General features: G+C 42.2%; 1 protein-coding gene across 2 annotated transcripts in view; it reads right to left on the minus strand.

The window, feature by feature from the left end:
• Window positions 1–251: 251 nt before the first annotated feature.
• Window positions 252–12,616, minus strand: part of mpped2a (metallophosphoesterase domain containing 2a) — a 70,646-nt gene continuing 58,281 nt past the window's right edge. For both annotated transcript variants that reach the window (XM_073465153.1, XM_073465154.1), the window contains exons 5-7: window positions 4,121–4,236; window positions 2,450–2,563; window positions 252–2,036 (exon numbers count right to left, since the gene is read on the minus strand). In XM_073465153.1, the coding sequence (XP_073321254.1) occupies window positions 1,918–2,036; window positions 2,450–2,563; window positions 4,121–4,236 (349 nt within the window). In that variant the 3' untranslated portion in view covers window positions 252–1,917. The remainder of the gene's footprint in view (window positions 2,037–2,449; window positions 2,564–4,120; window positions 4,237–12,616) is intronic.

Raw genomic sequence — 12,616 nt, forward strand, 5'->3', positions numbered from 1 at the left:
AGAAATATTTCTGAAAACAAATCATTAAAAATCAACAAAACAGCAGTTTCATTCCAGAAAACTCAACTCTTTTTGAAATAAGATGCCCTCAGGGCCACTGTACAGGCAGTACGGCAAGTTTTAAGAACTTGAGATGTTAAAAACATCACACTGCGATTACTCTCACCTGACCTTGGAGAATCAAAGTCAGATTAAAACATTCAAGGGTGAACCTGGACTTAAATTTGAAAGATTAAAAACCAAGACGGAGCTCGATAAGTAAAAATCTTGCAATTTTATTTGCATATAAAGGCAGCTAAATATATCACAATGAACTGAAAGAGAGAACTAACATTTCCATGAAGAGGGATACAATCAGAAAGAGCGAGAGAGGAAGAGAGCACGGAAAGAGCATTTACAGCGGCAAAGTTGAGACAACTATTGGCAACATTTTTTTTTGTGCTAGCAAGATTGCATTTACACACAGTGCAAAATTAGAAAAAAAAAGCAATAAAACACAAATACTATCAGATTTACACTTTAAAGGACAACTTAACCATGTTTAGGCAGGCGTGTTGTTGGGAACAACCAGCACCTGTTGGATTGTGACAAATTTTCCTCTCTCATCCAAAATGAATGTCTACCCTACCGGGAGAGTCGATACAAAAAACATTAAAGAAACCTCTGAAGGGCGTCTGATGGCAGATTTAAAGAAACATATCAATCATACATCAGGTGCGCACAGAAAAAAAATGCACCAAATTTTCTTTTTTTCTTCAAACACAACTTTCAGTACAGATGTTTTACAACATGAATATATAATATATATTTATATATATTTTATACATACACTTTCCAAATTAGATCAGAAATCCATAACGGGATGTTACAAAGTTATTTTTTCAGGTTGTAATTTGATAGCTTTCTGTCCCTGCGTTAGTCAGGTGTTGTTTTGCGGGGATGATGGGTAATAAATAAGGACTCTTCTCTGAGCTCGCAGAGAGTGGGGCTCTAGCTGAGAACATTAAAGCTAGTTTAAGGCAGCGTCCCTGTCAGCCAATAAGAAAAGAGAAACTGACGAGAAAACAGAAAAAAAAAAAAAAAGAGAGACCTAAACACAAAATTTCAGATGATACAACATAAAACAATGGCATCCATTGTCCGGCCAATGCAAACCAAACATAAAGAAATTGTACAAATTCACAAAGCATCATTTATCTTACAGATCTGACCAATATTTATCAAGAGCAAGATTGTTTAACCACAAAATCCCTCTGAAAAAGGAGAATACCGGTGCTGCTCCGCTCATTTTTACATTCCCCCCCAATATTTTGCATTGCATACTGTACGTCTTTGCCCTTTAATAATCATTTTTCGAACTTTCCAAATAAGTGAAGACGCAGATGTGACGGTACTAAAGTAACAGCATAAATACTCCTCATGTTTTGTTTTCCTGTGATCATGAAATGATCAGAAAATGTCACGATGCAGAAAGAAAATGGTCTTAAATGCTCGTGCTCTCTTCTGGTGTTCTGCATGAAGGTGACATATTTTTGAGGAATTATTCAATGTGTGATTCAAACACTGACATGAAAATACTCAACTCTGCATGAGACAAACTTTCTATATGAAGTTTGCAGAAGTTGTTTTTCTGACTGAAGCCCTCATATCTGCAACTACGCTGACAAAATCTGAGAGGGGAACCTGCATCGTTGGCACAAGTAGAAAAAAAAAAATAAAGACACCGGTATTCTCCTTTAACCCTCCCAGACAAACTCCCCACCCCACATCTCCAAAATCTTCTCAATCTCAACAACAGCTTGGAGAAGACCAAAAGTTTGCAAAGAAACACTTAGAACTTTTTTTTTTTAACTTGACATATTTATAGAAAAGTAGTTTATCCTGCCTGTGACCCTCCCCCATCCCCGTCCTCTGGTCTCAGGAGCTGGAGGGGTTGGGCAGGTCGAATACGATGGGGGGGTTGGTGGGCTGGAAGCTGACAGTGCAGGTCGACGCGTTGATGAACGTCGTATAGCCGTCTGTCATGATCCCGTAGCCTGAGGAGTGATACAGGCGTCATTCAATCACCTAACCATCAGATTGTTACCTAAAATCACTGATTTGTGCTTCAATATGCCTATTTTGTTCACTTAGTTTAGCAATTTATACGCTTAATTTTACCGTGAATTTAGTGGTAATTTACTACCTTTTTTCACAGTCTTGGCACTTACTGCTATGAAAAGCTTGAGTTTAATACAGCTTTAGTTTCACTAAGGGGTGAAATATGTGCATATAATTTAGGTTTTGGCTATTAAACACACTATTGAGTCATCCTTGACATCCCCTGACAGTGTTTGATGGAATAAGAGATTGTTTCGATGTGATGACTATAATGATTTAACAGAGTCAAGGTTCTGAAAACAAAGATGGATGTACAAACTTCTCAGTCCCTGGATTTTATTCTCATTACCTTCGTGGATGCCTCCGAAGGCATGAAGTTTGGGCCGCACCCTCTTCTGGACCGTGTTGAGCAGCTCCACACAGCCAACTCGCTGTAGCTCCTTAGGAACCCAGTCTCGGAAACCTACACAAAAACACACATTACATTCTCAGTTCCCCAGACAGCTCTGGTGTTGTTTATCAATGTTATCAACAGCCTCCATTATGCCTGACCAGTCATGAGCGATGGATGTACAGAACTGTACTACATTACCTTGACTACATGAGCTAAGCAGCAGAGAAACCTCACTGAGCACCAATTTATTACGACTTTGGCGAGTGAAGTGTAAAGAAGCTGAACACCTTGTAACGGGTCATGTAGGTGAGCTGAGGTACATTAAGTCTAGTCTGCCAGAAGTTGTTTTCACTAATTTGTTAACTGCTGTTCTTTTTTTAAAGGTTCTGATTACAAATACGCTTACTGAATCTGATTCCTGTCACATGGTTTGAGTAAGAAAACAACCCATTTTTTATTGAAAGTAAAAATAATTTACTGTTCTGTAGTGATGCAGATGTTTGTTTGGTTCAGACCCCAAAAACTGTCATGCCATCACGATTTTAATCGTTTATTTTTCAGTGAAAATGAAAATTGTGATGCAAAAATGTTAATTTCCAGTAATCATGAATCTTACTGCAAGAGTAATATCTGTCTTTTGTTTTCTTTTTTTAATATTATGCAGCTCTACTTTTGTGCAGTCATTTCACTTTGCAGCATCATTACTGACTAATGTGAAGCTAATCTAAACTCTTAAGCTCTTACTGATGTCGCCATATGTAAACACAGACACAGTTTTGGTGCACCACATGGCACTGGTGGTACTGAGAAATTATTTTTGGCATCAAATAATTAAAACAAATTCTAAGTTCTTACATATTTGTAGCTTTTTCTAGTTTCAGTGTAGCTCTTGATACTGAACCCTGAGACTAAATGGAAACCTCAGAAATGTTAATTTACTGCTTTTTCATCAGAGTTTACAGAAATCTAAACACAGTCTGGCAGATGAAACCTATTCTTAATTTTCCTTTCAGTCGTGCAAACCCAGATTTGTTTCTATTTTCTCTCTTCCACGTTTGGAGCGACCCGACATCTTTAACTGCCCCCTACTACTCTGCTCTCCTCTCCCCCAGCTCTGCTCTCCTCTCCCATGGTCTCCCTCCAATCGTTTGCAGCGTCTGTCACACTGGTGCAAAATCGAGTTTCCATGCAATCAAACGGCCACAGCGGCTGCCGCAGCAGCAGCCCTCCGTAGGCGAGAAGGAAGGAAATCACTCAATAAAGCCAGATGGAGAGCGCGAAAGAAAAAAACAAAAAAAACAAGATGGGAATAAACAACTGGGGCCCAAACAACTAGAAGGAAAACTGAATCAGTCTGTAGTGAAAAAAAAGGAAAAGCAAACAGTATGTATTTTCTTTTTCATAAAGTCAAACACAAATATTGAATCACAGAGCGTGTTCGGGGTGTTCGCGCCGGATACTGTTGGATTTAGATAAAAACAGTGTTGACTGTAGGGTACACACACACAGACACACACACACGGCCTGCTGCGACGCCTCCAGTGACTTCATACAGATTTTGAATAATGAGGCACAACCTCATTAGATATGGCGATGAGGGGGCTGTGATTGGTTAATTGGACTCACCGAGCGGAGGTCCGTGGGTCATCAGAATGTCGATGCCTTCTGGGACGAGGTTCCATTTATCCAGCAGAGACTGACCTCGAGGCAGGTTGAACCCCCAGCCGTTAAACCACGGAGTCCTGCAGAGACAGAGGGAGAGATCACATTAACATTACTCAGGAGACTAGCTCCACCATTATTATGGCATAAAGCAAAATTTGCTATCAGGAAGCAGAAAACACTTCTTACTTCAGGCACCTTCAGCATGCCAGAAAGTCTTGTTTTAATGTTTTTGTGTCCTTATATACTAAATTCACTTCATAAATGAGTCGTCAGAAAGTAGGTTCATACAATATTAATGATGCAAACTTAACATCTACTGCTGCTTCACATGGTGCAGCAGTGGTTTAATATGCATTAAAGGCTTCCTGTGGCGTTAAGACCTCGAGTACAGCCATTTTTCTACAAGCGGATCCCTGGATTGTTTATCTAGTGTACGCACACAAGGACCCAACAGCGCTCACAATACAAAACACATTCCTGCCAATGGATTTAACACAATTCAACTAATCTACAGGTGGCTGTAAAACAACAAAATATGGAGCAATGCACCACAAAGACAAGGAAGAAGACTGTAAGCTAGCAAACACGCACACTGAAAAGCGTCCTATGCAATGTTAAAGAAAGTGAGAAAAAACTCCTGGATCTGTCCCTTTATTCAGATCAACACCAAAACTTAATGGGCTCCATTCTGGGCCCATGCTCAATCCAAGTTTCGGGGGAAATCTGTTTGGAAGTTTTTGTGCAATCCCGCTGACAATCCAACCAACAATGCAGATTTTAAATACTTAGAAACTTGTTTAGTTATGAGAAAAACTCCACAAGGCACTTTTAACTGTGTTTTTCTGCAACCAGCAGTCAACTCCAATTTGACATATTGTCACCTTATACCAAAGCTATTATGGCACCTCGTTAGCAATCAGTTGCCTAGTAGCAACTAGCTAGCTCTGCAATTAGCATTTATTTATCTGAGGTTTTCTCGCTTAAAAACACCTCACAGCTGAGAATGAGACTGACGAGAGACTGAACCAAAACAGTAAAGTTGTAACTCAAACATGCTTAAAAGCTACATAAAGCTGAGGGGATTTGCAGCGCTGGGTGATAATTATCTGTGTGTGACCCCTTTCATCTAATATATAGTTATTTTTTTCTATTGCCAAAAAAAAATATTGATTTTAGCCGTTTTAAGGCTGTGAATGATGCACTGGATGTGAAAAACCACCACGATATAATATCCTATTCTAATATCCAAAGTCAACACAATGTTTTGTCTTGTTTGAGCTTATCATACATGAAACCTGAAATAGTGATGATGCCACAACAGGATGCATGAGATGGATAATCACCACATACCTGACACAAACACCTGTGATTGGTCAGACTGTTTACTCGTGATTAGGGAGCTCTTGGTTTGATGCACCAGAGCAGACACTTTAAATTCAAAGAGTCACAATCAAGTTTAATTAATTTTAAAAGCCAAAAACTCTATGGCTGACTGCGCAGGTCTTCTGAAGAAGAAAATAAAGTGAATTTCTAAACAGTAGGGAGCTACATCATATGTCAACCCCCAGTCCCTCTGCTACACCGGCTGCAGATTGATTGACAGCAGCCGGGCCACCTCCGGCAGCATGGATGGGAGTCTGCAGCTCTGGGGTGACAGGCAGAATCTCAGCCTTCCCCAGCAGACACAAAGAAAGACTCGATCTGGTTGAGTGGGAAGGAGGGATGGATAGACGGGTGGATGGATGGATGGATACGGGGGGGTGAAAACAGATGAAGAAATAAAGCAGACCACGCAGAGGTTAGATGTACTAGGAGCGGGGGAGGGGACACCGAGGGGAGAAGAAGAAATCGAGTTGAGGCTGGTTGATAAATTGAGCCTTCATTTATCACAATAGTGGTAATGGCAGAAGAAGGCTGACAACAGAGGAAAGGAAGATAGATTATCACCACGTAATACCTCAGTATATAAGCTGACCTACTGCAACAAGGCCAGAAAAAAAATCTTTTAATTTTAATTTGAGTTTTGCAGCACGGAGCAGCAGAATCAGATGATGAAAAGATGATTTCGGCTCATGGGTTACTTTGGGACAGACCGCTGAGTTTGGAGCAGCTTCCAGTCACTTAGCCTCTGGTATTTGACCGAGGGGAAATCAGGGCTCCACAAACATCAATAGGCTTTGTTACAGTGAGGGATGGATGCTCCAGCACTAATCAATACTTACCGTTCGACAGGAGGGCTGAGTGGGGCTAACCAGAGCCCAAGCAGACTCTAGATGTGTAAAACATGAGATCTCAATCCCTCCTGGATCATTTTACAACACAAGTAAGCTCCTAAAGTATCTCTGCTGGAGATTAAAAAAAAAGATTCCTATTAATTTGGCATGATGAGAGAAAAGAGCATTAAAATGCGATCCAAGCACTGGCTCACACCTTTTGGGTCTGGTGCTTGAACAGTATTGAGTGTTTGTGCGCTCGGACAAAAAGGCGGTGGCGGTGGCAGACCTGCAGTTTGCTCTTTGATTTGCTCGCTCAGTCGTTGCCTCGTTCTCTCGCTCGGTGGAGAGCTGAGAAATGAGGTTAAAAATGAAATGTGAGGAGCGCGCAGGGGAGTGAAGGCCACAGACTGAACTGATTAATTAGAACTAATCACACAAATCGGAGCTAATGGAAGTCTAATGGATTACTGGGAAGACTCGCCACTTCTTGGATGGAAATATCGCTGCTGCTGCTGCTGCTGCTGCTGCTGTGAGGAGAAAACTTCGAAAGCAGTGAATCAGAGAAGAGCTGGCCGGGTTGGCCGGCTGCACACAGAAAGCACTGGCAGGGTATTTGTCTAGCTCTAGTTTTGACTAATAGCGACAAGGCCAAACTTTGAAAAATGGCCGAATGCATTCATTTTCCCCCCATTCAGAAAAATAAATCGTGGTTTCTTGCAGCAGAAATAAATAAACAGCTGGAACGTTGATTCTGCCCCGTGTTTCACATGTTTTCTCCCGCATAAACACATTCATCTGGGAGACAAAACACAACCCCTGACATAAGCCGAGGATCCAGAGCCAACCAAAAGGTCCTGACTGAATGCAGAGCGGGACGCTGTAGCTCGACGCCACAATGGCCCCATTGTCGGCTGTCTGCCTATGAAATATACCTTCCATGAAAGTGCATTTGTTAAACTCCGCCAAGATTAATGACATCCTGGTCACATAAAGGAGAGATTGTTTCCTGTGTGGCTGTGACACAGGTTTTATTATACTGTACTGCTGTGTGTGTGTGTGTGTGTGTGTGTGTGTGTGTGTGTGTGTGTGTGTGTGTGTGTGTGTGTGTGTGTGTGTGTGTGTGCGTGCAGTGGGCAGAGTGCACGTCCACCAGCATCTGAGTAGGATGTGAGTGTTGAACAGAATGTACGCTGCCAGTATCTCAGTCTGTTCTCAGTGAGTATATATGTAGACCAGCATGTGTGTGTGTGTGTGTGAGTGTGTGTATATGTTGTGATAAGACTACATTCGGAGCCCAGTCTCTCCTTGACACTCGCCATCTGGAACGCGTCGCCGTGGCAACAAAGGAGAAGCGTCTGGAGGCAGGCACGGTGGGAAGTAGAACACCATCATCACAGAAATAGATGCAGAAGTAAGAAAAAAGAAAAAAAAAAAGAAGGGGGGAGGTGACGATCAGAGAGAAGAAAGAAAAGATAAAAAGAGGGGGAGGAGGAGTTCGGTGGTAAACAACGATGGGAGACGAGAGGATACGAGACGGAAACTTTACCTGCTAGACGTGATGTGTCTATGCTGCAGAAAACTTAAAATATATTTTTTAACTCAAACATCAGCAGCTCCAAACAACATCAAACAAAACAAAACGAAACGCTGCATCAAAAAGATGAAAAAGCCAGTAACCATGGTAACAGGGACATTTAACGACCCCCCCCCCCCACCTCGGGGAATCAAACTGTGGAAACAGGTTAAAAAATGTGCAGCCCGGGCCGGCGGCGGAGGTGAAGCAGACAGAAGCCATTTAGCCCTCATGTGCAGAACGTCAATATTCAATTAGGCCGGTGGACATCATTAGGACGGCGGCGCAGTGTCTCTATGGGCGTGACACTGCTCTTAACCCCTCTGCTCCCCCGAACCGCTCTCTCTGGGTCCCTAGACAGGCTATGATACCCCCCCCAACACACACACACACACACACACACACACACACACACACACACACACACACACACACACACACACACACACACACACACACACACACACACACACACACAAAAAGCCTCTCATTACCCCTTTTAATCGGACTCCTCCCTCACTTAATGGATCATTTTAACCATTTTCTACACCTCAGTGATTCAGCTGTTGGACGTCTAAAGGTTTCTCTGACGTTTTTGTGCCACCGACCCTGAAATTATTTTGGAGCCTCATCTGGCTGGGCAATAACTCAACATCATTTATTGTAGTGTAATTGTACTAATATGATCACGTTGTGTTATTGTTTTACCAACAATTGTTTTACATTGTTCTGTTGTTTAAATGAGTGTCATCCAAATAAATTGTAATTAAAAATAAGACCGCTGACACATTTAGTCCATTAACAGAAAAATAATGGGCAACTATTCTGACAATTAATTAATCGCTAAAAGTATTTTTTAGAGTAGAAATGACAGTGTCTCTAGTTCCAGCTTCTCCAATGTGAGGATTTGCTTCTTTTCTCAATTTTTCATAATTGTAAATATCTTTGGGTTTTGGACTGTTGGTCCCACAAAACAAGATATAATTTGAAGCCTCTGGAAATTGATAATGTTTCATTTATTTTATAGAACAAGCATGATCAATGAAACCAAAAAAATAACCTGTCGTTTGACAGATAATTAACACAGTTGTAGCCCTACTTTGGAGCTTCAAAGGACTGGCTGATAAGTTGCTGATATCATTTAATAAATGTTGTATGGTCATATCATATCATTTTAGTTTTTTGTAAAATTCTTATGTTTACATAAATTATTCCAAGGAAACTGTAACAAATCAAAATTAGCTCATAATGTTTTTTGTTTTTTTTAACATGTGAAGAGGTTTCTACAGCTGAGCCACTAAAGGTCTTATTTATTCATTTTATTTTTAATGTTGCCAAAGTTTTGTGCCAAAATAGACCATATTTTGATATTTTCATTACGGTGATATTAACTTGAACTGCAAATAATTGTCCAGATTTTGCACCATCTTGAAGCTACACAGTGGCAGATTTGTTTCAACCAAAAACAAAAAATCCAAACAGCATATTGTTTAACTCAGAGTCCTCTTTCATCTTAAACCAGTTACAAAACCCCCATTGGCTAAATCAGTATCTATGTGTTGCTCCTTCGGTATTCATGTAGTTGGACTTTGTTTCATCTACTCTCGACACTTTCTAGTCCAGATATTTTCTGATAAATCAAATAATACAATAATGATCCCAAACCACTGATCCTTTTGCTCGGGACGCTCTGGGTTAAAACTCTCCATTATCCTGTTCCTAAACCACGCGCGCGCGCGCGCGCACACACACACACACACACACACACACACACACACACACACACACACACACACACACACACACACACACACACACACACACACACACACACACACACACACACACACACACACACACACACACACACACACAGCCAGGTGTACCTTCATTTACACTGTGCAGAACAGACTGTTTACCAAACACAGTGCAGACTCTCAACCGCCTCTGGTTGCATCTCATTCAACGGACAACTGGGACACAACAGTACAGACTTCACAAAAAAGGGAGAGATGATACAAATACTGACTGTATACACCTGTAAAGACCTTGACCTCTTCCATTTCTTGACTCTTAATTTTCCAAAATGGATAGCCTGATGAAAGTGTCGGTCAAGTGCACATTTTGACATGCTGAGCGCACTACAGCAAAGGTTAAAGGGTCATAAAATGCATCAGGAAATATCCTCTGGAGACCATGATTATCCTGGCCAAATTCCATGGAAATCTGGGCAGTGGTTGTGAAGATAACCTGCACTACAGTGTTGAATAGATGCATCAATGACTGCCAGCTCAAAATGAAAAACACTAACATTTAAAGTTTTGGTGTCAGTCCCTCGAAAGCAAAGGTTAATTTTGAGCCTTCATTTGAACATTAACAGAATTTAATTTATTCATTTTAGACTGAATTAATTGTTGACGAGGCACAGAGAACACCAGAATTGCAGGAAGTGGACCAGAATGCAATGCAACAATGTTGGTTATAATCCCTTGATGTGTAGTCAGTGTAAACAAATCTCAGTGTAAGCAAACCTGAGACATAAAGGGTGCCAATAAAAAGTTATTACCGATGAGGATGATGGCCACATTTAAAAAAACAATAAAACCCAGTGTTAAATAAGGCAAAAAACACTAAAGCCGGACTAACCATCAGCTAGACCCTAAAAAAAAAGTGATAACTGAAAATAATTCTCATGTTAGCGGAATCCCCTCGTCTCTGTGAGCACATTTGGTCTGCAGAAGAAAAGTACACACACACAGACCCACACACACACACACACAAAGACACACACAGACACACACAGACACACACACACACACACACACAAAGACACACACACACACACACACACACACACACACACACACACACACACACACGTCCCTGCAGGGCGAGACAGAGCACTGTGTACACGAGTGTGTTTTGGTCGTGTTGAGAGCAGAGATAAGATCGAAACATGTCTCAGGTAAAGTATGATCCTCCACCTAAAAGCTGGAGAACAAGTGCATCCTGGGATATCAGCCCGGCGCTGAACACATGGCGGGACGAACAAGCTGCACCGTGACCAGCCCAGAGATAACAGCAGAGAGCGGGAGGGGTGGAGGGAGGGAGGGAGAGTTGAGAGTGTGTGTGCAGGTCCAGCGATCCATCGTGTCTGACCTCTGAGTCAGAGTGGCCTCGGGGTCACTGGGGGGAGGGGTCTAATTGATCAACCTGTCAGAACCAATGAGGAGGGCCATGTTAATGGGACTTTTATAAGCCCCGCGGGACACACCACCTGACACTCAGAGGTGCATGACTATGTGCAAAGCAGAGTGCATAGCCTGTGTGTGTACATGTGTGTGTGTGCGTTTGTGTAATCCCAGAGCCCAGGTAGCCTTATTAAAAGGAGCCAAGTGGAGACTCTGGCTGGGTTTTGACAAATGGCCTCTCAACACCAAGGCCACCTTTGCAAACTTTGGGGACGAGGTAGAAGGCGAAGTCACAAGGGTGAAGAGGCCGTGTGTGTGTTTGTGTGTGTGTGCTCTACTCTGCCCCAGCACTAATAACCTGTGCCTAGTGACTGATGGAGTGTGGAATGGATTAATCTCACTGCAGTCAGGCTGCCAAACGCAGAGGCACTGAGGGTTAGCCACCAGACTTAGCCCGCTTAGGAAAGGCTACAACCATAGGGACGGGTTGGTTCACACACACACAAACACACACTCTCCCCAGGGTTCGTCTCCACGCTGAGATGCAGCCAGCTGCAGTTTGACCTGCAGACCACTAATGTAAAACAACCACTGCATCAGCCAGCAGACACTTCGCAGCAAACACAGCTGCTCTTTATGACCCGGCAGCTTCTTGCAACTCACTACGTTCAGGTCTGAGTGCAAAGAAAGAAAGAAAAGAGAGGAGAAAAGGGTCAGCGCACAACACTGGAGCAGGAAATCAAATGAGAGCAGAGATGTTCAGAATGTATCCCCTGCCATCATTACATCTACAGACTTCCTCCTTAACCCCCCACCCACACTCCCTTCGACACACACACACACACACACACAAACACACAAACACACACACACACACACACACACACACACACACACACACACACACACACACACACACACACACACACACACACACACACACACACGATCTCTGCAGCCGGAGATACACTGGATTAGCACAGACATCAAAGCCATCAAAGACCACAGTAACTGAAACTGCCTGTCTGGAGTGTGACTGTGCATTCATCGTGTGTGTGTGTGTGTGTGTGTGTGTGTGCACGCATGTGTGTGTGGTGGTGGAGGGAACTTAATATTGAAAAAGTGTAAAGATTCAAAACAGAATAAAGTGTCTGTGTGTCTGCAGCTAAGTGAGCAGAGGACTGGTGACATTTTAGGGCAACGAGTGAAGAAAATTGATAGCAGATTGCTTGCAGGGTTTACTGAAAAATATATTTGACCTAAATATTTGCACATGTACCATTTAATACCCACTGTACATGCTACTAGTCTGCCGCCATTTAGTCACAGTTTATGACCAATTATTGTGACAGCGTACACAAATTTTAGCATAAAAATCATCCAAATTATCCAACAATCCTTCTACCTGTAGCACTAGTCATAGCTGTGCTCTGCCAATCTTGACCTGATGACATTTTGGTGAAGTGCCTGAAAGCAT

The sequence above is a fragment of the Pagrus major genome, chromosome 4 (genome assembly GCF_040436345.1).
Source record: "Pagrus major chromosome 4, Pma_NU_1.0".
Taxonomy (NCBI): domain Eukaryota; kingdom Metazoa; phylum Chordata; class Actinopteri; order Spariformes; family Sparidae; genus Pagrus; species Pagrus major.